The sequence below is a fragment of the Gopherus flavomarginatus genome, chromosome 7 (genome assembly GCF_025201925.1).
Source record: "Gopherus flavomarginatus isolate rGopFla2 chromosome 7, rGopFla2.mat.asm, whole genome shotgun sequence".
Lineage (NCBI taxonomy): Eukaryota > Metazoa > Chordata > Testudines > Testudinidae > Gopherus > Gopherus flavomarginatus.
Genome location: NC_066623.1, coordinates 61,565,033 through 61,590,692, shown reverse-complemented (window position 1 = coordinate 61,590,692; position 25,660 = coordinate 61,565,033). Strand labels below are relative to the sequence as shown.

The 25,660-nt window shown below is 46.8% G+C and overlaps 1 protein-coding gene across 1 annotated transcript in view; it reads right to left on the bottom strand.

Moving 5' to 3' along the window:
- Positions 1-25,660, bottom strand: part of LAMC1 (laminin subunit gamma 1) — a 146,394-nt gene that overhangs the window by 42,332 nt on the left and 78,402 nt on the right. Inside the window, exons 2-4 of the mRNA XM_050963690.1 lie at positions 3,600-3,904; positions 2,717-2,847; positions 1,903-2,069 (exon numbers count right to left, since the gene is read on the bottom strand). Coding sequence (XP_050819647.1) covers positions 1,903-2,069; positions 2,717-2,847; positions 3,600-3,904 — 603 coding nt within the window. The remainder of the gene's footprint in view (positions 1-1,902; positions 2,070-2,716; positions 2,848-3,599; positions 3,905-25,660) is intronic.

Here is a 25,660-nt window from a genome sequence, read left to right as displayed (position 1 = left end):
TCCAGCTAGCCGTCAACGGCGGTAAGAAGGAACTGAGGGGGTGGAGGGTCGGTGGGCCCCTTTATAGGGCGCCGTGGTGGTGCCACTCCAGGGGGCACCCGAGCCAACCCTACGGATGCTGCTATGGAAAAATCTTCCGGCTGGCGTGCACACCTACTTGGAATGGACATGAACAACCACTCAAAGAAGAACTATCCATTTTTCCAGAAAAGGGACTCCCCATGGCTAGGACTCAAATGCATCCCTAAAACAAAGTCCCAACCTCTTTAAACAAATTGCTGGGTCAGTTCTACTCTGGGTGTGCTCAGACAATTGCATTTACTATATTTTTATACTAGACTGAGGCAGGGACCTAACTTGTTTGCGCAGCACCTAACACGATGGTATCTAAATCCTTACTGAGCACCCAATGTGGTGCCACAATACAAATAATAAATGGTAACAACATACCTACATTAACGGGTTCTGTCACAAAAGGATCTTGGGTCCTACATTACATTTCCGTTACATTCTTGATAACCAAAGGAGATGTCTATTAAGTTTTAGCTCTGTGTCAAAACAAGAGGAAGACCTTAGGAGTCTGGTCCTTTTTCCTCTGGAAATTTGGGATTTCACTGTGATAAGGCTTTGCTACAAACTTCTACATTATTCACATGTTCAGTTGAAGCGATCCATTTTGTGCGGACGGGGTAGTTTCCAAATGTAACAGTCAAGACTTTCAAAAATGCCTAAGTGACTTACAAGCACAAGTCCCAGTGACGAAGGGAGAGTTTTCTGTAATATTGTTATAACGTTGAAGGGTGCCTCAGTTTCCTCCATGCTTTGCTTTGCTACACAGTGGGTGAAAAGGGGGTTAAATCTGCTCTTGGGACAGAACAGGAGACATGGCTGTTGTGTCATGTCACTGTATGCAGTGGAATGAACATATCATTAAGGAACTGGCTGGAGCCTGTTGAAACTAACCCATTTCAGTACAGAATCTGGATAAAGACAATGGGAAACCCCCACCGACAAGACATTGACATTTAGCAACCAACATCCCAGAGGAAGGTGGTTTTCTCCCACCTCTTGGCAGGAAAGTAGAGCGGGGCCTAAGCTTGAGAAAAATGGACCAAGAGGTGTCAGAATGCAGGGTTAAGAGCTGGCTTTTGGTGGGACTTTGCAGCTCTCACCTTGAGCTGACAAAGAACCAGAGCCAGAAATGGAGTCCACAGCAGCTTGGCAGACTTTTTGAACTGGCTTGCCCAGGATAGACTATAGACTTAACTTTGCCTCTCTTAGCTGAACTAAGGACCTTCAGATTCTCTATGCCAGATGACTAATAAATCCTACTCTGTTTTGAAGAGGCAGCCTGATGTCACTGCAAATACTCACTGAGAGCCCTGAAGAGGCACAGGACAAGCCTCTCACAGGAGTCTGGCTCACTGCAAGGAGCCATGGACAGACCGGGATCAAAGATGCCTGAAGGCCCAGTCTTGAAGGCCATGGACGTGCCTCTGTGGAACTGCATGAACCCTTGGAGTTCAGCACACTAAAAAGGTCACTTCCAAGGGACTGGTTACAGGCTGTGGCATAGACCAGACCCCATGGATCCGTCAATGAGACACTTATGCTCCTAAGTCACTTACATGTTTTAGAAAAATCTCACCCATCATGCGCTGTAACTACATGGAGCCACCATGCAAAAACACACAGGCATAAAAGTGTTTGCAAATTGTTTAAAATGGGGACTCTAGTGTGGACAGAATTTGACAGAGTAAGGAAGAAACTGGGACTTGCCAGGAGGAAGGGAAAGCGACAAACTAAATAGTAAAAAAGACTTCTTGTGGTTGGCTGACCTGCCTCAGAGTAAAGGTGGTGGAATATACCATAGAAAGATTTTTCTTGTACAAAGCCACTTACACAAACATTCATTGGCACTCTCTGCTGTTGCTCTTCTCCATGGCCTGTCATTGTAGAAGGGAAGGCACTTCTCGCAGTCTTCCCCAAAAGTGTTGTGTTTGCAGTTACACGACAGCTTCCCAAAGTCATTCTTCACACATTCGCTTGCATGGCCATTGCACTTGCACCTGCAGAACAGGAGAAATGAATGTACTGACTTCAGACATAATATGTCTTAAGCTCCCCAGGTCCAGGTCACACACACAGCAGGCTGATATCCTAGAGACTGAAGACTCTCAGAGGTCTGGCCACTTTCCTTAAATATGGAAGAACTTTTGTGGAAAACTTGACCTAAGTTTTGTGGCAAGAACCACTCTGGTTTCTATGACAGATCTGAAATTCTGTGGCATATAAAAAAATGGAGGCTTTTAAGTCAATTAAATATGAAAATGACCACCACCACAAGTATTATATCATGTGAGTTCTTTTTTAATATTAATATTAAATCTATTTAGTTTCAATTTTGTCTACCTACAGTTTATAATCAGCAATGGCAATGCAGACAAAGTCTAAGATCTAGGAGGTAGTGCTGTGTGGATCTGTAAGTTCCCACGCTTTAGCTATTTACATTTGACATAAGCGAAACAGCTCTTTCATGCACTTAGATACAGTTTTGGTTAGAAGTAATTACAGGCTTCATAAAACACATTTTACTGTGCTTCTGCTTTAGCATATCTCCGTGGGTCTAGTATAATTAATGTCCTTAAAGCAGTCTAATGATTAAAGCACTATGCCAGTACTAAGTATGGCTTTTTATTAGGAATGATTTACTCACCTGCCACCCACAGCAAAATCAGAAATTGCATAATAATAGGACTTCAGAACTTTTGGATCATTGAATACTTCATCTCCAAAGGTGTTCAGACGATTGAGGGTCACTCTGATGTCAGTAGCTGTCACCCATTCCTAACGGAGATAAAACCCCCACCAAAATGAGAATCAAACCACCAATGCAAAGCTCATATGCCCTATAGCGTTCCCGTCATTAGCACTAGCTTTCACATAAAAATAGGGTTGGTGCCAGCAGTCACTCATGAAGCCCACCCAATATTTTCTCTCCTTATCTCCTGACAGCCTGCCCTAAAACTTTTGCCATTCCCTCTAGGTTCAACTGTTTTTCCTTGTAAACCACATTCAAATACATTTTCCAGGCTCCTTTACTAACTTTATGTGCTTTCTCTCTCCAGTCCTCTCATGCCTTTACTGCTATGTGCTAGGAAGCAGTAGAAAATATCTTCAGCAAAGAAAAAACAAGATGCAAGTATGTGCACTTGCAAAACTGCACAAATCTAATGAACAGCACTTCCCTTGCAAAACAGCCCAGCAAGAATGGAAAACAAATCTAACGTATACTAAAGATGCAGCCAAACACCTCCGGACAAAAAGGTACAGCTACAACATCTGGGTGGGAGAGGCAGAGGGAGAAAAACAGCACTTTTTTGAAGTATACTCAGAATATACATACAGATGAGGCAAATATCTAGTTTCTAATATCAATCTATTTTTCTCCATTAACTCTGAAATGCTGGACTGCTCATTGTATCTATTTGCTAAGCCTACCAGCATATCGGAGATACGGATTTAGTTTCTAATAGGTTTCCATAGTGCATAGATAACAAAGGGCTTGCATGCCTCTTATCCAATTCCTACCCGCATACCTGTAACACAGCACTGTTGTCAAAATTGTAGGCACTGGGCCGCCCCTCCAGTGTTGAAAAAGCCACGTTGCCACCTGTGAGTGGAGAGATGTCACTGAATTCATCTGTGCAGAGTGCCTGCTGTTCATCCTCCCCAGTCCGGATAAAGCCTCGGCTTAATTTCTGATACGTGTTCTCACAAGAGCCACTGTAGTACTGATAAGGCACCCACGGCCCATCTTCCCTGGTACGTTTGTAGATGGCAAAGCTTTCAGGCCGGCTGGTGTGAAACTTCAGACGCACATATGTGATGTCAAAGGCCTTTCCTGTAGACAAAACAAATCAAACACCCCCGATATGAGACTCAAATGGTTCATTAGAGCAGAGAGTTTTGTACTGTTTTGTTCCTTTAAATAAGGCGGTACCAACCTGCCAGCCTAATTCACAACAAGTAACACATTATAAAATGTATGACAAAGCCCTGGTGAAAACCTGACCTCAAACTGGCAGAACACACAAAAAGGCAAGTTCAAGTGTGACCAAAGCAGGTCTATGATGGGCATCAGTTCCATCTGTCTGACAACTTTTGTGCTGCACTTTTGAACATTTATGCAATTTCTACATTATACTGTACTAAACTTCAGACCACTGTACCTTAAAACTCATGTGACCTCTACACATGCATCAACTGTTAGTTACCCAGGTCAGACAACATTCCCATTTGTTTTCATGGGGTTTGAAGAAAAGACAGTTACTCACCTTTGTAACTGTTGTTCTTCAAGATGTGTTGCTCATATCCATTCCAGTTAAGTGTGTGCGCGAACCAAGTGTGTTCGTTGGAGATTTTTACCTTAGCAACACTCGGTGGGCCGGCAGGGCACCCCCTGGAGTGGCGCTGCCATGGCGCCGGATATATACCCTTGCTGGCCCCTCCGCTCCTCAGTTCCTTCTTGCCGGCTACTCCGACAGTGGGGAAGGAGGGCGGGTGTGGAATGGATATGAGCAACACATCTCGAAGAACAACAGTTACAAAGGTGAGTAACCGTCTTTTCTTCTTCAAGTGCTTGCTCATATCCATTCGTTAGGTGATTCCCAAGCCTTTCCTAGGCGGTGGGGTTGGAGTGAGATGTTGCAGAATGTAAGATTGCTGAGCCAAAGGCGGCATCGTCTCTAGACTGCTCAACCAGTGCAGAGTGGGATGCAAACGTACGGATGGAAGACCAGGTAGCTGCGCGACATATTTCCTGGATGGGAACGTGGGCCAGGAAAGCGGCAGACGAGGCTTGAGCCCGAGTAGAGTGGGCGATGAGATGGCCAGTCGGAACGCGGGCCAAATCGTAGCATGTCCGGATACAGGACGTCACCCAGCATGAGAGCCTCTGGGAAGAGATAGGCATGCCTTTCATGCGCTCCGCGACCGCTACAAATAGCTGAGGCGAGTGTCTGAAAGGTTTGGTCCTCTGAATGTAAAAGGCGAGGGCCTGGCGGACATCCAGGGTACGTAGTTGTTGTTCCCGGCGCGATGCGTGTGGCTTCGGGAAGAAGACCGGTAGAAAAATGTCTTGATTAATGTGGAAGGCAGAGACCACCTTCGGAAGGAAAGCCGGGTGCGGCCGCAGCTGTACCTTGTCCTTGTGGAAGATCGGGGGGTCTACCATCAAAGCAAGAAGCTCCGATACTCGTCTGGCCGAGGTGATAGCGACGAGGAAGGCCGTCTTCCAGGACAGGTACAGCAGCGAACATGTGGCTAACGGCTCAAAGGGAGGGCCCGTGAGCCTAGCTAATACAAGGCTGAGATCCCAGGTAGGGGAGGGTGCTTAACCGGAGGGTAGAGTCGCTCCAAGCCCTTAAGGAACCTGGAAACTGTAGGGTGAGAGAAGATAGAACTGCCGGATTCCCCAGGATGGAAGGTGGAAATTGTGGCCAGATGCACCTTTATCGAAGAGAGCGCCAGGCCCTGCTCTTTGAGGTCCCATAAGTAGTCCAAGATAATGGGGACCGATACGCCTGCAGGAGTAAGGTTACACTGGGCGCACCAGTGGGAGAAGCGCTTCCACTTGGCGAGATATGTCGCCCGCTTGGAAGGCTTTCTGCTTCCCAAGAGGACCTGTTGCACCGGGGTGGAACAGCGCAATTCGGATTGGTTTACCCAGACAGCAGCCATGCTGTCAGGTGGAGGGACTGTAGGTCCGGGTGGTGAAGTCTGTCGAAGTCCTGTGTTATCAGGTCCGGGTAGAGTGGCAGAGGTATCGGGTCCGCTAGAGATAGGTCGAGCAGCATGGTGTACCAGTGCTGCCTCGGCCACGCCTGAGCGATCAGGATTAGCCTGTCCCTGTCCCTGCAGAGCTTGAGCAGGACTCTGTGGACTAGGAGAAAGGGCGGAAAGGCGTAAACTAGACGACCTTCCCAGGGAATTAGGAACGCGTCCGAGAGGGAGCCTGGGGAGAGACCCTGCACGGAGCAGAACGCCTGGCATTTCCTGTTCTCTCGGGAGGCAAAGAGGTCTATCTGGGGAAAGCCCCACTTCCGGAATACTGAAAGGAGGATGTCTGGACAGATGGACCACTCGTGGGACAGGAAGGAGCTGCTCAGGTGATCCGCGAGAGAGTTCCGGACTCCTGGGAGAAAGGAGGCTACCAGGCCTATCGAGTGGGCTATGCAGAAGTCCCACAGTCGCATCGCCTCTTGACAAAGGGGGGAAGATCGTGTCCCTCCCTGCTTGTTCATGTAATACTTGGCCATTGTGTTGTCTGTGAAAACTGCAACACAACGGCCCTGTAGGTGATGCTGGAAGGTCTGGCACGCCAGTCTGACCGCTCTCAGTTCGCGGCCATTGATGTGAAGCGCCAGCTCCTGAAAGGACCAAAGACCCTGGGTGCGAAGGTGCCTTAAGTGAGCACGCCAGCCGAGAGAGGAAGCATCTGTTGTCAGAGACACCGAGGGCTGTGGCGGATGGAATGGACAACCGGTACACAACAGGGAGGGCGTCAGCCACCAGTCAAGGGAGCCCAGAACGCTTGGTGGAACCGTGATTATGTCTATGGCATCCCTGCGTGGACGATAGACTGAGGCGAGCCAAGTCTGGAGAGGACGCATGCGCAGTCTCACGTGCTTCGTAACGAAGGTGCATGCAGCCATGTGACCGAGGAGGCCGAGGCAGGTGCGGACAGAAGTTGTTGGGAAGCTTTTTAGTTGCTGTATAAGCAAGACTATAGTCTGAAACCGCTGTGGGGGCAAGCTGGCCGTTGCAAGATTGGAGTTCAACATGGCCCCTATGAATTCTATCCTCTGCGTAGGTAGCAGAATGGATTTGTCCAGATTGATAATCAGGCCTAGACGGGTGAATAGACCCTTGATGACGTTTACATGAGCGGTGACCTGAGCCTCGGAGGTCCCTCGAATAAGCCAGTAGTTGAGGTATGGGAAGACGTGTATTCGACGACGGTGGAGGGAGGCGGCGACTACCGCCATACACTTCGTGAATACCCAAGGGGCCAAGGAGAGGCCAAAGGGAAGGACCGCAAATTGGTAATGTTGACGATTCACCACAAGGCGTAGGTACCTTCTGTGCGGAGGGTAAATAGCGATGTGGAAATATGCGTCCCTCATGTCGAGAGCAGCATACCAATCTCCGGGATCCAGGGAAGGGATGATGATTCCCAGGGACACCATGCGGAACTTGAACTTTCTCATGAATTTGTTCAGGCCTCGCAGGTCCAGGATAGCCCGGAGATGAACTGAAAAGGATCCTGGGAGGTCATTGGTACAGTGCTCTCGGGCGCACCCTAAAAAGTTTGGCTTCAGTCCCGCCGGTGGCTTGGTGGGACTGGAATTGTTACCCCCCTGAGGTCCAGACTGTCGTCTGCGAGAGGTACAACCTCGCCTTCTGGTGAAGTCTTGCCTTGGTTGCGGCGGGGGGCAGGGGCGCTGAGGTTGCAACCAGAAAGATTGTCTTTGAGTCTGCGGCGTATGCATTCCCAGCGAACGCATAATTACGCGATTGTCCTTCAGACTCTGTAGCCGAGGGTCCGTCTTCTGGGAGAAGAGGCCCTGGCCATCAAAGGGTAGGTCCTGTATAGTGCACTGGAGCTCAGGTGGCAGGCCTGACACTTGCAGCCATGATATACGCCGCATGGCAATCCCAGAGGCGACAGTTCTAGCTGCCGAATCGGCGGCATCCAGCGAGGCCTGGAGGGAGGTCCGCGCAACTTTTTTCCCTTCCTCCGGGAGAGCTGTGAATTCTTGGTGGGAGTCCTGCAGGACGAGCTCTACAAACTTCCCCACTGCCTCCCAGGTGTTATAGCTGTACCTACTCAGGAGGGCTTGTTGGTTCGCCACCCTGAGTTGGAGGCCTCCCGCGGAACAGATCTTTCTCCCCAACAAATCCATTCGCCTGGCCTCCCTTGATTTAGGAGCAGGGGCTTGCTGGCCATGGCGCTCCCGTTCATAGACAGATTGAAAAACCAATGAACAAGGAAGGGGGTGTATATACAGGTACTCGTACCTTTTGGAGCGCACCATATATTTACGTTCAACCCCTCTGGCTGTGGGCGGTATGGATGCCGGGGATTGCCAGATGGTATCCGCTCTAGCCTGTATCAAGCGGATGAAGGGGTGGGCCACCCTGGTTGGAGCCTCCGCCAACAGTATACTGACAACCGGGTCGTCCACCTCAGGAACTTCCTCTACAGGCAAGTTGATATTGAGGGTGACGCGGCGCAGAAGGTCCTGGTGTGACCTGAGGTCGATTGGGGGCGGTTCAGATGTAGACGTCCCCACCACTGCTTCATCTGGGGAGGAGGATGAAAACCCGGGAACCAGCGGGTCTTGGATCGACTCCTGGTCTTGGGGGATGTCCTGAGGCGGCGGATCTTGTGGGTCTGGCACGTGTGTTGGAGATTCCTTCGTAACCGGTGGGGGAGGTCTGCTCACTGTGGTCTCTGGCGCCCGATGCTCAGAAGGGCCGGAGTGCGATGGTATATGCAGATCACCTTGGGTTTGGTGGTAGGCCCAAGGTGTCCGAAAGGGCCATTGATGAGGTCCCTGGTGGTTATCCGAATCCCCGTATGATGCAGTGTCTGCATGGGAGGAGATCGACGGATGACGAGACGGCCACGGGGGAGCGGAGACCGTTTGATGTAGGTCTCTGTGTCCACTTGAACCGTCCCTACGTGGTGCCGGGGAATGGTACCAAGAGTCGTGACGGTGCCGGGAGAGGGACCGGGACCTGCGACCAGCATGGTGCCAGGAGGTCGACCGGTGCCTGGAATCGCCTGGATCAGCTGTGAGAAGTCCGGTGCAGTGAGTGGTGCCGAGATCTGGAGCGGTGCCGGTAGTATCTAGACGGTGACTGGGACCTTGAGCGGTGCCGCGAGTACGACCGGTACCTCGATGGGGAACGGTACCAAGACTGCGAGCGGTCGCGGGATAGGGAATGCCTGTGGGACCTGGATCGGGACAGGCGACGTTCTGTGGTACCAGGCGAAGAAGGTCTCATGAGGGCCAGCTTGCCTATGGACTGAGGAACCCACACCGGCGGCGCTAGGGGTTGAGGCAACTCAGGCTCCGTCAAGGCAATCAAGTCCCGTGCTGTGGAGAACGTCTCCAGAGTGGAGGGCACGATAAGCTCAACCACGGCGTGTGCCGGGGAGCTGGTGAGCACCGGACTCGACGGCTCCTGCGAGGCCGGAATCAATGGTGCAGAGGACGTCGGTGCCATGGCAGTTGCCAGTGCTGGGTGGTCCGACTTGGCTAAGCGTTCAGACTGCGGTGTAGATATAGCAGCCGCAGGAGGCTTGTGCTTCTTGCTCCGTGGTGAAAGCGAACTGTGCCAGGTAGAAGCTTGGGCCGGTGATAGCTGATGTCTAGGAGTCTTCGCTGTTGGAGTGCGCGTCGGTGCCGAGGAGGCACTTGTTCTCGGTGTTGCTGACGGTGCCGAGGACTGGGGAGTCAAAGCTGCCTTCATCAGCAGTTGTTTTAGGCGAATGTCCCGCTCTTTTTTAGTCCGGGGCTTGAACGCCTTACAGATGCGGCACTTGTCCGTCACATGGGATTTAAGACAGGAGTCTTGAGGGTCTCCTGTGGGCATCGGCCTATGACAGGCCGAGCACAGTTTGAAGCCCGGTTAACCAGGCATGGGCCCCGGTAGCGGGGGAGGGAAAGGGGGCTAGCCCCCAATCCCTCTTAGCTATCTACAATAACTACTACAGAACTAATAACTAAACACTAACTATACTGATAGAAATCAAACTATATACACAAATACAATAGAAACGAGGAAATCGCTAGGGAGGCGGAGATCAGCTAAGCTGCGCTCCACTGTTCCAACGACTGACAAGGGCGGTAAGAAGGAACTGAGGAGCGGAGGGGCCGGCAGGGGTATATATCCGGCGCCATGGAGGCGCCACTCCAGGGGGAGCCCTGCCGGCCCACCGAGTGTTGCTAGGGTAAAAATCTCCGACAAACATGCACGCAGCGTGCGCACACCTAACTGGAATGGATATGAGCAAGCACTTGAAGAAGAACTGCAACAAAATCTGTTAAAAAAAAAATCTAATTTCTCAAGATTAACTATATTTTAATTTTGTAGATCATAGGAACAAGAATGTTTTCTTGTTATGAATCCCAAACTCATCACTGCCAAATCCTACTGAGTCCAAAGAGAGCAAACGGTTCACAAAACCCATCTCTGTGAAATCTATCGACTTTTAGAACTCAGGAGCTTTGGGGAAAGGAGAAATTTATTTTTACTTAGAAAAGAGGATGTTAATACTTTCAACATTGTTCCCAGAAGTATGCTCCTGTACAGCACAGTCCACATAAAACGGACAGTTACAAAGCAGAGCATTAGTGCTTCATTCCTTCAAAAGCTTCAAACCTTGCAAGGAATAAGAGGAATTTTTTAAAAATACCTTCATCTGTTCCCTAAGATGGTGATGACACAGTGTGGAAAGATAACACAGCAACTCACTCCTACAGAAAAGTCTCACTTATAAAGAGATGAGTGTTCATCCGAGTATTAATGAGACGTTGCTTCAGAAGTGCTTTATCTATAGATTTTTCCAAAAGCTATGCTGTCCCAGCCCAGTATGGAACTCTCTGTATGGTGACCCACATCATAGTGAGGCATCAGAGTCTACTGACATAATTGTATATAGTACAGGTAAGTAGGAGACCAGACTTACTGACTCCTCTGCAACTGAACTAGTTAAGAGTTTAGTATATTCTGGGGGTACTTTCACATCAGTATGGGTAAGTGTCCCTACAGCACAACAGGATGCCTGTGTCCTGCAGATCAGCTGCCCTAGAACACGTGCAGAACTAGGATGCAGATTCAAAAACCTATAGATTCACTGTACAGTGTCTGCCTGAGTGTCATGTGAACAGCCTAGGCCTATTGTATGTAAGATATAGGAGCTCTGTCACTGCATGTTAATAAGTCATGTATATTTAAGAATTACGTCCTAGTTAATCACTCCTCACTCTTTTAGTATTTGATCTAATATTATTTCCTGTGAATATGCAGTCAAACGCACCGCTGGGAATAAAACTGTATTAACCTAATAGTGAAGTGTACACTAGTTACAAGGGAGAACAATCTGGTACATATCAAAGACCTCCCCACTTGCTATGCAGTTAGAAAATCAGGAGTAACCAGGACCCTTATTGCTATCATGACAGCCTTTACTTTAGAATTTGGATCATAGGGCTTGTGTTCATTCAGCTTATCCCCTGGGAAGGACAGAACAAGAGGGAAGTTCCTGGCCAATAAGCTTCGAGTCTCTGAAAAGACTTTTTCAAATCAAGAATAATTTAGGGAGTTACAAATGAAAGATGCTTCCTCCCCCCCATGACAGTGAACGTAAAATGACCTTCCCAACCCATACTTATCTCCCAACAGGGTTGTGGCAATCAGCAAATAATCCTCCCTAATGGATTCATTCCAGTGACTGGAATATCCACCCCCATAGAGCACACATGAACCACTCAGGGGATTTACACCCCCAAGAAAATATTTAACTTCTCAGTGTTCTGCTACATTCTTTGCTTTGGTCTATGACATTCCGGCCCTGTATCAAAGATGAAGTGCAGATGTTTTGCTGAATGGAATACTCAAAATAGAGAAATACTGCCTGCATTAAGAGCTACAGGGTGTGGAGGTGGCAGAACTGAACAATAAGAATCCAGCCTTCGTTCACCCGGTGCCAAGTCAAGGAATTCTGCTGAAACCTCCTACATGAAGAAACATTTTTAAAAGCTTCACATCTCCGGGGGTAGGGGTGAGAAATCCTTTCTGCACTGGAAATGCAGTCAGGTGCTGGGCTGTTCAGAAACATAAGTACTTCCGTTAATGCAGCTCTAAAGGAATTTCAGCCAAGCCTTGCAAGGCAACTTCCAGCACTCTATAGTGTAGCTTTAGAGGACAATAGTTATTGTATGCATTTTCCACCTATTGAGATAGTGTACATTGGCTGCCTTTCCACAGCCTGGATTACAAGTAGGGAAAAAATGGAATATATCAATGGCCTGTCCACAGCTGAAAGAATATTTTCTCTACTACTCAGTCACTAGAGAATTGGCTGCAATATGGGTTTACTTGCCCTGCCAACATCAATGGGAACGTCAACGCTGAACCTGCACACAAAAGAGAACGAGTAGTAGCGGAGTAATAGAAGGTTGTTCTTCAGTGCTCTAAACAGTTAAAGCAATAGTGGGAAGGGACCTTTAAAATGCTTCAATCACCTTCCTCACAGGCCTAGTTGGCTATGAGAAAAGTTCCCAGGATGAGGTGTACAGCTGCACAACAGCTGTTATTGTTCCACCTCAGTGGACAGACTGTGTGCGCACAATCTCACTAATCAACAAATCCTGGAGCTAAATATACGCAGGGTTTTGGGTTAACTGCAGACAGACAGCTACCATATAGAAAAATTAAAGCTACACACATACTAAAGCATATCAGGGGCTTAGATAGGCAATATTTGATTTATTTTGGCCACAAACACTCTTGGACGCTCAGTCTGTGCCCTGCACATATAAACAACCTTTTGCCATCGACTTCATCTCTGATATCTCTTGAAAAATATTGTTCAGCAAAGCAGCATTTGTGGCAATCACTGGTCACTTCTTTTGAATGGAAACTCTGGAATGGTTTAACTGACATCCAAAGCCTTATCTCCATACACAGCTGAACTGATTTAATTTTAGAGATTTTAAAACCAGTTTTAGTTAAATAAGGCCTGGTGTACAATTAAAAAATTAGAGTCAACTACAACCGTAGTGCAGACATAAAATGTAGTGGCCACACAGGGCACTGTACCAGTTTAAAAGTGGCTTATTTCTGTTTAAACTAAACATTTTTGTTTAGCTTAAAGCTATTGAGTTCAACTGAATGAAAACAAACCTGGTTGAAATGGAAATGAGTTTGTCCTCCCCGCCTTTTTCATCAATTTAACTAAAGTGTTTTGTTTTTTATATCCTACCACAAATTAAGCCAGTGCAACTTTCTCACACAGATAAAACATAACTCTTTAGGATGCTAGTGACTCCAGAAATGTTTTTTGCTTCTGAAAGTATGAGTGAGACTGGGCATTTCATAAATGTAGTTCTCATCTCTCACATAACCCAGCGGGTCACTGCTGCTGATGGAAGAAAGGCAGATATAACAACTACCCAGAGTATTTGGAGACTCCCGTTTCTAAGGCAAAATGCCTAAATTAAGGCTTTTTATCAGCATCAATACGACAAGAGTACACAAAGCAGTAGTTACCTCTGGGCAACAGAACCAGCAGGGAAGCTCAAAATATTTGGTCATCTGTTGTGTCTCATATCAATATGCTGCCTTTTAAAGCAAGCGCTAAAATAGTGAATTTTGAAGAAAAAGTAATTCAGCATCAGAAGAACTTTTCATGTATGTTTACATTTTAAGGAAAGGCAAATTATGGTTTTAAATTGATCATCTAAGTAATCTTGCATACTCTAAAACATGAACATACTAATCTACTAGTTTACTGAATTGCACCAATGAAACGTCATAAAAGGACAAGCCCTTAAGAAAGGGGAGAAACTGGATAGTTTAGTCTGACTGTAAATAAACAAAACACAACCATGATACAGGATAAAAAAAGGAACAAGGCTCCTGCAGATTGTGTGGTAGAAGGAAAGCTAAGAAATAAGTGGTGCCATACTGCTTTCTGTGTATAATCTTACAGGGATACAAGCTTTGTTTAAACCCAAAGTGAACCCCTCCAGTATTCAATTATACAAAATGGTATTATTTAATTGTGGTAGCAACTGGAGGACCCAGTCAGGGACTGGAACTCCATCATGCTAGATTCTGCACACATGAAACAAAAACAACAATTCTTACCTCCATGGAGTTTATAATCTAAATAAACCGTGACCCAGTGCATTAGGCAACGATTGAAAGGCAAATTAATACTTGATTTCTAATTCCTCCTCTGCTACTGATACATTGGTGGCCTTTGGCAAGTCACAAACTGTCTTTTTTACACTTGATGTCACAATTTAAACTGTGCTCATACAGGCTAGAATCTATAAGGTGTTGATAATCAGATCCTGATTAAAATATATCTGATTTATTCCCTCCTCAATGCTAAATTCCAGAAAGAGACAGAGGCAGGTTGGGTGTCTATCACACCTACTTTCTATTAACTTGAACGGATGTTCTATACAAAACTGCTGCCAAGACCTGTGCAATCTAGCAATAGTGAAATAATTAACAATGTTATAACTGCACAGTGTAACTTATTAACCTCTTACACAGAGCCTATTTGGAAACCTGCTGATACACAACCTAAAGGAACATCACAATGCCTGGATGTGGAGCTGGGGAAAGGTATGGTATTGGGTGGAGAGAAGAAGAGAGTTGCTTAAGCATGCAAGTAGTCTGTTTCTCTCAGGTTTTTCACTTCTGCTGACAGTGTCTCAAATTCAACCCATCAATTCCAAAAACAAACAGTGCTCATTACAAAAAAGTGCTTCAAAGTGAATAATTTCAGCAGTCATTTGAGATTTTTTCCTTTGGATTGTTTCTTGACAAGAACAAGGAGGACTCCTTGTAGTTTTTGTGGATACAGACTAACACGGCTACCCCACTGTTTCTTGACAATCACTTTTACAAGATTCCAACAGCTGAGGCTATGAAACTGGCCAGTAGGTCAAAGATGCCCGAAAACCTTCAATGGACCAAAAAGGTAACAAAGTCAAGATGCATTCCTATTAGGGCTGTCGATTAATCATAGTTAACTCATGCAATTATTAACTCAAAAAAATTATTCGCGATCATTGCACTATTAAACAATAGAATACCAATGGAAATTTATGAAATATTTTTGGATGTTTTTCTACATTTTCAAATATATTGATTTCTATTACAACACAGAACACTAAGTGTATAGGGCTCACTTTATATTATTTTTACTACAAATATTTGCACTGTAAAACTGATAAAATAGTATTTTTCAATTCACCTCAAAAGTACTGTAATCTCTTTATAGTTAAAAGTATCACTTACAAATGTAGATTTTTTTTTGTTACATAAATGAATTAAAAAAAAAACAATGTAAAACTTTAGTGTCTACAAGTCTACTCAGTCCTACTTCTTGTTCAGCCAATTACTAAGACAAACAAGTTTGTTTGCATTTATGGGAGATACTGCTGACTGCTTCTTATTTACAATGTCATCTGAAAGTGAGAACACGTGAAAGTGAGAACAGGTGTTTGTACGGCACTTTTATAGCCGACGTTGCAAGGTATTTACGTGTCAGATATGCTAAGCATTTATATGCCCCTTCATGCTTCGGCCACCATTCCAGAGGTCATGCTTCCATGCTGATGATGCTCGCTAAAAAAAGAATGTGTTAATTAAATTTGTGACTGAACTCCTTGGGGGAGAACTGTATGTCTCCTGTTCTGTTTTATCCACATTCTGCCATATATTTCATGTTATAGCAGTTTCAGTTGATGACCCAGCACATGTTCATTTTAAGAACACTTTCACAGCAGATTTGACAAAACGCAAAGAAGGTACGAATGTGAGATTTCTAAGGTTAGATATAGCACTCGACCCAAGGTTTAAGAATCTGAAGTGCCTTCCAAAATCTGAGAGTGATGAGGTGTGGAGAATGCTTTCAGATGTCTTAAAACAGCAACACTCCAATTTGGAAACTACAGAACCTGAACCACAAAAAAAAGAAAATCAACTTTCTGCTGGTAGCATCTGACTCAGATGATGAAAATGAACATGTGTCGGTCTGCTCTGCTTTGGACTGTTATTGAGCAGAACCCGTCATCAGCATGGATGCATGTCCTCTGGAATGATGGATGAAGCATGAAGGGACATATGAATCTTTAGTGCATCTGGCACGTAAATAATTTGCGATGCTGGCTACAACAGTGCCATGTGAATGCTTGTTCTCACTTTCAGGTGACACTGTAAATAAGATGTGGGCAGCATTATCTCCTGCAAATTGTAACCAACCTTGTTTGTCTGAGCAATTGGCTGAAGTAGGACTCAGTGGACTTGCAGGTTCTAAAGCTTTACATAGTTTTATTTTTGAATGCAGTTATTTTTTGTACGTAATTCTACGTTTGTAAGTTTAACTTTCAATATAAAGAGATTGCACTACAGTACTTGTATTAGGTGAATTGAAATACTATTTCTTTTGTCTTTTTTACAGTGCAAATATTTGTAATAAAAATAAATATAAAGTGAGTACTGTACACTTTGTATTCTGTGTTGTAACTGAAGTCAATATATTTGAAAATATAGAACACACCCAAAAATATTTAAATAAATGGTATTCTATTATTGTTTAACATCACAATTAATTTTTTATTTGCGCAATTAACCATGATTAATTTTTTTAATCGCTTGACAGCCCTAATTCCTATGCTTTCCAAGCTGAGGCCGCAAACTTGAAAATAAACCTTACCCCATTCATCTGCAGGAAGAGCCTAAAGGGACCAACATGCGGAACTCTTACCACCACCAAAATTAGCGAGGCAAGGAAACCTAGAGCAGTTATTCCAGGAGTGAAGTGAAATAAAACAAGCAAAATCACAACAAAATGAAACCTATCCAATGAAACTAAACTTTAGCCAAAACGTTGAGAATGCCACACAGCTATAACTTGGATACATTTACGACGTCACAGGGACAAGGGAAGTCAAGTTTTCTTGCACTATTACATTCTCCTTACACTGAGTAAAAGCTGTATTCAGCCTTCATCAAAAAGATTATTTCTGCGGGAGCAGAGAAGAAAAGGAGGAGATATTTGAAAAGAAAATTGAGAATGAAGGAGAGTGGAATTTTGTCTTGAGCTGAAAATCGTCAAGAACAAAATGCTCTAGTGAGCTTAGCTCACAGCTCATGTTCCCCAAAAGAAGCTTTCAGGATCCACAGCAGAAGCATGCAGGGATTTCCCAGAGTAAAACAAATCTGCCATGTGGAACAGCCACGTTTCTGCAGTGCATCAACAGGTTTTCTTTTTCTCCCTCTCTTACTACAAGCAGATTTCCTTCTCCCTTCCCTCATGCAGTTTTCTAATGACTGCAACTATACAATGTAAAGAACTAGTTATGAAGTACGCACATAACCGCCCCGTTACGCAACAGTAGATGCTAAGATGCTTTGTACGGTTATCCACTGGGCTCAGAGGCAGCATATTATGCTTCCCAGTTCCACCCATTATTCAAAGGGAATGTACAGAACATATCCATTATTCTGCACACTGAAGAGACCAGGTGAAAAGAAACCATTTATTCCACAAGAACAGTGTAACACCGCTTGTCTTCACCAGAGCATTAGGTCATGTTATAACACACCCCTGAGCAGTCAACGTTGATTAACATGTTGTTAAACAGGACTCTAGAGTCTGTGTACACCAAGGGGCTAAGTATCAGAGGGGTAGCCAGGTTAGTCTGGATCTGTGAAAAGCGACAGAGTCCTGTCTGTGGCACTTTATAGACTAACAGGCGTATTGGAGCATAAGCTTTCGTGGGTTAATACCCACTTCGTTGGAGCATAAGCTTCAAAGTGAGTATTCACCCACGAAAGCTTATGCTCCAATACGTCTGTTGGTCTATAAGGTGCCATGAGACTCTTTGCCGCTTTTTACCGAGGGGTTGTGTTTAACAATGTGTAAACTGGTCGTGGGGGAAACCTGCTGGAACTACAGAGTTTACTGAAGACCAGATGATGTGATGTTAAGACAGGGGTGGACAAACCATGGCCCGTGGGACCGGTGTGCCCGGTCCCTGAGCTCCTGGCCCGGGAGACTCACCCTGGCTCCTCCCCGCTGTTGCTCCTCCCCAACAGCCTCAGCTTGCTCGCTCTACCACTGGTGCAATGCTCTGGGAGGCGGGGCTGTGAGCTCCTGGGGCAGCGCAGCTGCAGAGTCCGGCCTGACCCAGCGCTCTGTGCTGTGTGGTGGTGGCAGCGATGGCAGCATGGCCCAGCTCCAGCCGGGTGGCACAGCTGTAGTGCCACCAGCCACCGGTGCTCCAGGCAACGCAGTAAGGGGGCAGGGAGCAGGGGAGGTTGGATAGAGGGCAGGGAACTTCAGGGTGGTGGTCAGGGGTGTGGATGGTGGTCAGGGGCAGGGGGAACGGGGTTGAATGGGGGCAGGGGCGTCCCACGGGTCAGTCAGGAAGGAGGGGGGTTGGATGGGGCAGCAGGGGGCAGTCAGGGGACAGGGAGAAGAGGTGGTTGGATGAGGCAGGAGTCGGGGGGGCGGAATGTCAGGAATGAGAGGAGGGGTTGGATGGTGTGGCAGGGGTCCGGGGGCAGTCAGGGGACAAGGAGCGGGAGTGTGTGGATGGGGGAGAGGTCCCAGAGGGGCTGTCAGGGAACGGGGGGGGTCAGATGGGGCAGGAGTCCCAGGGGAGGTGGGGGCCAGGCCATGACCCCCTCCCCTAAGTGGCCCTCCATACAGTTTACAAAACCTGATGCAGCCCTCAGGCCAAAAAGTTTGCCCGCCCCTGTGTTAAGACAACTTCTTCCTCTTTACACTGACTGCAAAGCTGTGCTTGACATGACTCCTCAAGGATGCATTCTAACACTGCCTAACGCTCTAGTGAAGTCCTCTCTGTAGCAACTAATTCACATCACACTATTTCTATACTAAGAACTTTCAACAATAATGTAGAGAGGTGGAAGGAAGCTTTAACTTCAACTTAAGAAGAAACCACTGTTCTCCTGTTCCTAGAAATACACATACATCTGACCCTGACCTGTGCCAGGTACCTTTGATAATACTAGACTAGGGAAAGGGTAGTTGATTTTTATTTGAGAGTGCAAGCATTTACTCTTTGGGAAGAATTCCAGATGTTCATTAAAGAAGTTTATTGAAGCGTGAGGTCATGTGTGGTGGTGGTGATGGGCTGGCTAATCAATATGAGTGCACTACTATGGAGAATGCACTCCAGGCCTGGATTTCAAAGTGCTGAACACTCACCTTCTAAAAATGAGATCCCTTCAAGCTGTCAAACAAATGTACAAACACTGGCCATTTTTGAAAATTTAGGCCCAAGGTGAATACAAATATTTAAAGTATGAACACATACAGAATTAGGCTGTCGTAAGCTGCAACCAAACTATAAGCATCCACACTACAATATTGCTCCCGCCAATAAAAGTCACCCACTACACCGACTTAATAACTCCATCTCCATGAGAGGTGTAGTACTTAGGTTGATTCAACAAAGTGTCAGTGTAGATGTGTCATAAACAGATAGCTAAGGGTTAATGTCTCTTTCACCTGAAGCACCTGACCAGAGGATCAACCAGGAAACCAGATTTTTTCAACTTTGGGTGGAGGGAATTTTGTGTCTGAGTCTTTGTTTTCTGTCTGCCTGCTTTCTCTGAGCTTTGGAGAAGTAGTTTCTACTTTCTAGTCTTCTGTTTCTAAGTGTAAGGACAAAGAGATCAGATAGTAAGTTATATGGTTTCTTTTCTTTGGTATTTGCATGAATATAAGTGCTGGAGTGCTTTGATTTGTATTCTTTTTGAATAAGGCTGTTTATTCATATTTCTTTTAAGCAATTAACCCTGTATTTTGTCACCTTAATACAGAGAGACCATTTGTATGTATTTTTCTTTCTTTTAAGACCTGTTGGAGTTTTTCTTTATTTCAGGGAAACTGAGTCTGTACTCACCAGGGAATTGGTGGGAGGAAGACATCAGGGGGAGATCTGTGTGTGTTGGATTTGCTAGCCTGATTTTGCATTCCCTCTGGGTGAAGAGGAAAGTGCTTTTGTTTCCAGGACTGGGAACGGAGAGGGGGAGTCCCTCGGTTTGGATTCACAGAGCTTGTGTCTGTGTATCTCTCCAGGAGCACCTGGAGGGGGGAAGGGAAAAAGGATTATTTCCCTTTGTTGTGAGACTCAAGGGATTTGGGTCTTGGGGTCCCCAGGGAAGGTTTTTCAGGGGGACCAGAGTGCCCCAAAACACTCTAATTTTTTGGGTGGTGGCAGCAAGTACCAGGTCCAAGCTGGTAACTAAGCTTGGAGGTTTTCATGCTAACCCCCATATTTTGGACGCTAAGGTCCAAATCTGGGACTAAGGTTATGACAAGATGCTGCGCTGTTTACATCAGATTGTTCCAGCTATCAGCCTCAGGTGGTGGGGCTCCGGCAGTCAGCACCTCACAATGCCCCACGTTGACAGTTAAATTGGTGCGAGCGCTCTTGGTAAGGATGCGCATTGCTGACAGAAGGAGCTAGTGTGGACATGTATGCTGCGGTGGCTGTACGTTGACATAACTTAAGTCAACTTAGCGTAGACTTGCCCACAGAAACTCTCATAAGTCTAATCCTGCAATTCTGTGAACTCAAACCCTACTAATGCTTATGCTTAAGCAGCTGAAGACAGGTACCATAGTGATGGGTGCCATCTAAGAACTTGCATAAAAAGAGCTTTGGTTCTGTTTGGCTCATTCCTGTTGCCATCTCCTACAAGGATTCACAGACATGTCCCACAGTTCCAACAGCACCTCCTTTAATTCTGCTCAAAACAGACCTCTCTCTTCAAAACAACAGCTCATTTTCCCTGAGGGTACACAGAGTCTTAAAGCTGCCCTATGGAATCTGAACTACACTACTTCAAACATGATGGGAGCAGGACCTAGGCTAAACAAGGTATACCTAATGCCTCTAAATGATTTAAGAGATCAACAGCAGTTTTAACATTCCAAGTGCCAAAAAGCCTTAAAAGAAATAGCTTATTTCAAATCTCCAAGGGGGCAAGGGAGAGATTCCTCTCTTTGGGCACATGAAGATAGCAAGAAGATTAGAGTTGGATAAAAGGAAGGCTGTGTTCATTTCAAAAAAATGAATTCTTTCCTCTAACAGCAGGCATGTGCTGACACTGACTGCCATGAAACAGAGCTCTGAACCCCTGAATCATCATGAGAGGGAGAGAACACCTAGTCTTTTAGTCTACAAGTACAAAATTGAGGGATGTTCGAAGATAAAGGAGATATATTTAATTTTTAAAAAATTAAATACAATTATATTTGGGGTGGGAGGTGTTTGGATAGGGCACTGCTGAGAGGATGTTTCCACAAACAGAATCCCAAATCAGTATTACTGTCGAACAATACGTAGTAGTGAACCTCTACCACCATTTGATGGATTGATAATGGTTATCAGCAGTTAAAGGTGATGAGGGGGAAAACTTTGGCCAGCCCCTAGAATAGCAGCAGCGGCATCAGGAAATGCAACATGCTGAAAACTGTAAATATGCAATGGACAATGCAAGTAGATGCCATTAGATCTTTAAAAGAAACTCCTTCCCTTGTCCTCAGAGTTAGGAATTCATCCTTACACACAAAAGGCCTCCTTGTACTCTGGCTCTTCAGAACGGATGGATAATTTACATCATGAAAACATCCCGCCAGCTGGCACTCTTGCTACAAGTGCTCGATTGTGAGCAAGTGCCTTTATGAGATAAGTATAGACTAACATTCTCCTCCTCCATTATCGATCCACTTACCCTCACCACACTGTACTTTGGAAAATCAGTTTTCTCCTCTTTACCCTTCCTTGATTCCCCAATAAGTCTTCCTGGCAGCTAGCTCCAATGCTTCTGCTAAATCCTTGCAGTGGGAGAAAGCTCATTTGAGGATAGTGTACTTCATATAGAACCAGACACCTTTACTGATTGAGAGAGAAAGAGACGACACACAGTTCATGCCTAAGATTCAGGCCCCAATCTATTTGGATTTCTTCAAAATACACAGGCTACACCATGACTCCCTCCAGTCTGGGAACCCAGTGTATAACCAAAACCAAAACAGCCTTCCAGAATCAATCACACTTCATATTATTTCAATCAGAAAGTGCTACACTCCTGAGCCCCTACAAGTATTTTATGCCAGTCCACAACAGAATGTATCTCTACCTTTCTGTTTACATTCTGGATAGCAGGCAAAACACTTTCCTCCTTCCTTTGATCGGCTGCCAACAACCTGAACACAATCCACTTCTGCAGGAATTCCCTCAGGAGCCAGATCTGGGTGGACATGCACAAAGACATGGGAGACTGCGTACAACCTAAGTCTTCCTGACCAGAATCCTGTTGTGATGGCTATCTGAACCGCTTACATTTTTTTTTTTAAAATACAATTAATTGTTAAGGCAATGTGTTTTAGTATAGGGGGAAGAGAAGTGCAAGAGAGTTCCTATTGTAAGACTGGAACAGTGCAGTCAGATACTGCATGCATCCAGTTTGTGGACCTTTAGCACAGAAAGGCTGCTTTCTGTTGTGTGTAAGAGAAAAGAAATGACTCTCCATGTTCACCGAATCCCAGGCTGACACTACTCCACCAACGAACTGGGGCCTGCCGCTAGTCTCTTGAGCACCCTAGTTTCATAACAGCTTCAGCACTGAGACCTACAAAAAGCTACATATGTAAATCAACTTCCTGAAAACGTATGTTAAAAAAACCCAACATTCTAATCACTAACATCTTCAGAACGGACAATGGAGGCCTGGCACACTCATCAGTCAACTCAAACAGACCTGGACTGGTTCAGTGGAATGAAAAATAAATCAAATCAATGAGGCACAGGGAAGCTGAGAATTTAGGCCCTGTCTACACTGGAAAGTTTCTGCGCAATAAAGCAGTTTTCTAAGCTGTAACTCCTGAGATGTACACACTACCAAGCTACTTAGTGTGCAGAAACTGCGCATGCAGTGTGGTTAAAAAAACCCACCCTGATGAGAGGCATACAGCTTTTGGCACTGGGACTTCAGCGCTGCACTGCCAGTGTAGACACTGTGGCCAATTACAGCACTGCGATTGGCCTCTGGGAGGTGTCCCACAATGCCCGTTCTCACCTCTCTGGTCATCAGTTTGAACTCTACTGTTCTGCCCTCAGGTGACCAACCGTCATCCTCACCCCATAAATTCCTTTGGAATTTTGAAAGTCCCCTTCCTGTTTGCTTGGTGGTGCGTGCAGTGCTCTCAGTGCATCTTTCCAGGTGGACATGCCTGCTCCACACACCAGGCGATCCCCGGTTGGAGCAACGCCAAGCTGCTGGACCTTATCGGTATTTGGGGAGAGGAAGCTGTCCAGTCCCAGCTCCACTCCAGCCATAGGAATTATGATACCTAGAGACAGATTTCACGATGCAGGACAGAAAGGGACCATGACCAGGACACATTGCAGTGCAGAGTCAAAGTGAGGGAGCTGCAGAATGCCTACAAGGCATGGGAGGCAAACCGCTGCTCCGGTGCTGCGCCCATGAGCTGCTGGTTCTACAAAAAGCTGGATGCAATACTTGGAAGCGACCCCACCTCCACCGTGAAGACCACTGTGGATACTTCAGTGGCTTGCATGCCAGCTGAGAGTGGACCAAGCCAAGAGGAGGAAATCTTGGACGAGAATGTGGAGGGGGACCCAGAGGCAGAGGATGACTCGGAGGTCAGAGATGCATGCAGCCAGGAGCTCTTTTCTACCTCGGAGGTGGCTAGCCAGGCACAGCTGTTGGATACTGGCAAAGCGCAAACAAGAGAGGAGGCCCCAGGTAAGTGGATTTGATTTTGGGAATCACTGAAGCGAGTTGCTGGGGGCAGGAGGGTTGCAGAAAGCAGGCTTGTCTCCCACCACATACCTAGTCTGAGTGGCAGAACAGGCTGTTGATTGACTCCCTTATTTCAAGGGAATCTGCCTCAGAGATCTCGAGGAAACTCTCGTGGAGATACTTGGCAATCTGGACAAACAGCTGCCACAGGTTCTTTGGCAGAGATGCTCTGTTTCTTGCCCCATTAACAGGGCCATCCATAGGCATACGCAGAATACACAGCTGCGTGGTGCACCAAATTTCGTGGTGTCCTAGGCAGCTTCATGCTGTATATGAGGCACGGCTCAGGTGGCCAGCCCCATCCCTCATCCTGCCCCAATCAACCCTTCCCGCAAGTCCCGTCCCGCGCAATGTGGCCTGTGGGATTAGCAGGGGTATTGGAGCTGGCAAAAGGGGTCGGGCCCGCCACCACACTCACCAGCAGTACAGCCGGGAAGCAGAGTGACCAGGGTCCAGCCCGCTCTGTTCTGCCAGTTCCCAGCTGCGTTGCTCCGCTTCCTGCCACCGCTGTTGAGTGCGAGGGAAGGCTTGACCCCTTCCTCCAAGCCCCCTCCCCCAAGCGACAGGGCTGGGAGAACAGAGTGGGTTGGGGGAGCGGAGCATGCTGGGGCCGGGTCGCTCTGCTTCCCACTGCCACCGGTGAGTGCGGGGGGGAGGGGGAAGGGAGGCACGCAATCCTGACTCCTGCTGCTGGCGCCAGGACTCCTGCTAATCCCTCACGCTGCTCTGGGCCTCTGCAGTTGCCCCCCACAGCTCCTGCCCCCTGCTCGGGCTGCACAGAGCACCACAATAGGTAGGGGTGGCCCTGGCCATTAACGGTAACTTTCCCACAAAACTGTGCCGTCGGGGGTGGGGGGGGGGGGGGAGAGAGACCACTGCTGCCCACAGGGGAGTTGCATAGAGGCCAGAGCGGAAGCCATAGTCTTGGAGAAGACCCTCCCTTGATTCCCTGCTCACCCACAGCAACGGGGTATCTTCAATAATTATCACACTCTGTGGAAATTGTGGGGACAGGAATGATTATCAGGTCCCCCCTACAGTGCTGGCTCTCCCCAAGAACAGCTCAGCATTCTGAAAGTTGCATGCATCATACACCTTTCTGGACCAGACTGTGTTAATGTCTGTGAAATGCCCATGGTGATCCACTAGTGCCTGGAGAACCATTGAGAAATACCCCTTGCGATTAATGTACTCGGTGGCTAAGGTGGTCTGATGCCAGAATTGGAATATGCGTGCCATCTATCATCCCTCCGCAGTTAGGGAAGCCTATTTGTGCAAAGCCATCCACAATGTCACGCACATTGCCGAGAGTCACAGTCCTTTAGATTAGGATGTGATTACTGGCCCTGCACACTTACGTCAACACGAGTCCAACGGTCAACTTTCCCACTCCGAACTGGTTAGCGATCGATCGATAGCAGTCTGGAGTAGCCAGCTTCCAAAGTCACCACGCGCTTCTCCAATGGCAAGGCAGCTCTGATTCTTGTGTCCTTGCGACGCAGGGCTGGGGCAAGCTCATAACACAGTCCCATGAAGGTGGCTTTCCTCATCCGAAAGTGCTGCAGCCACTGCTCTGCTCATCATCCCAGATGTGCAACAGGACGTGATCCCACCACTCAGTGCTTGTTTCCCGAGCCCAAAGGCAGCATTCCACTGTGGTCAGCACCTTCGTGAATGCCACAAGCTATCTCGTGTCGCAGCTAGTATATGTGGCGAGATCAAAAAGTCACACTCCTCTTGCCTTTGTAGTTTAAGGAATAACTCCACTGCCACTCATGATGTGTTGGTCAGAAAGAGCAGCATACTGGTCAAGAGTTCGGGATCCGTTCCTGCAGCCCAAAGAGGCAGGGCGCGCAGTACACAAACCATTGAAAGATAGCGCCAAATGCAGATGGAAGCACACAGTTTGCTTGGATGTGAAGCAATGCATCATGGGGCACTGGGACAGGACCCAGGATGTCCTACGTCCCCT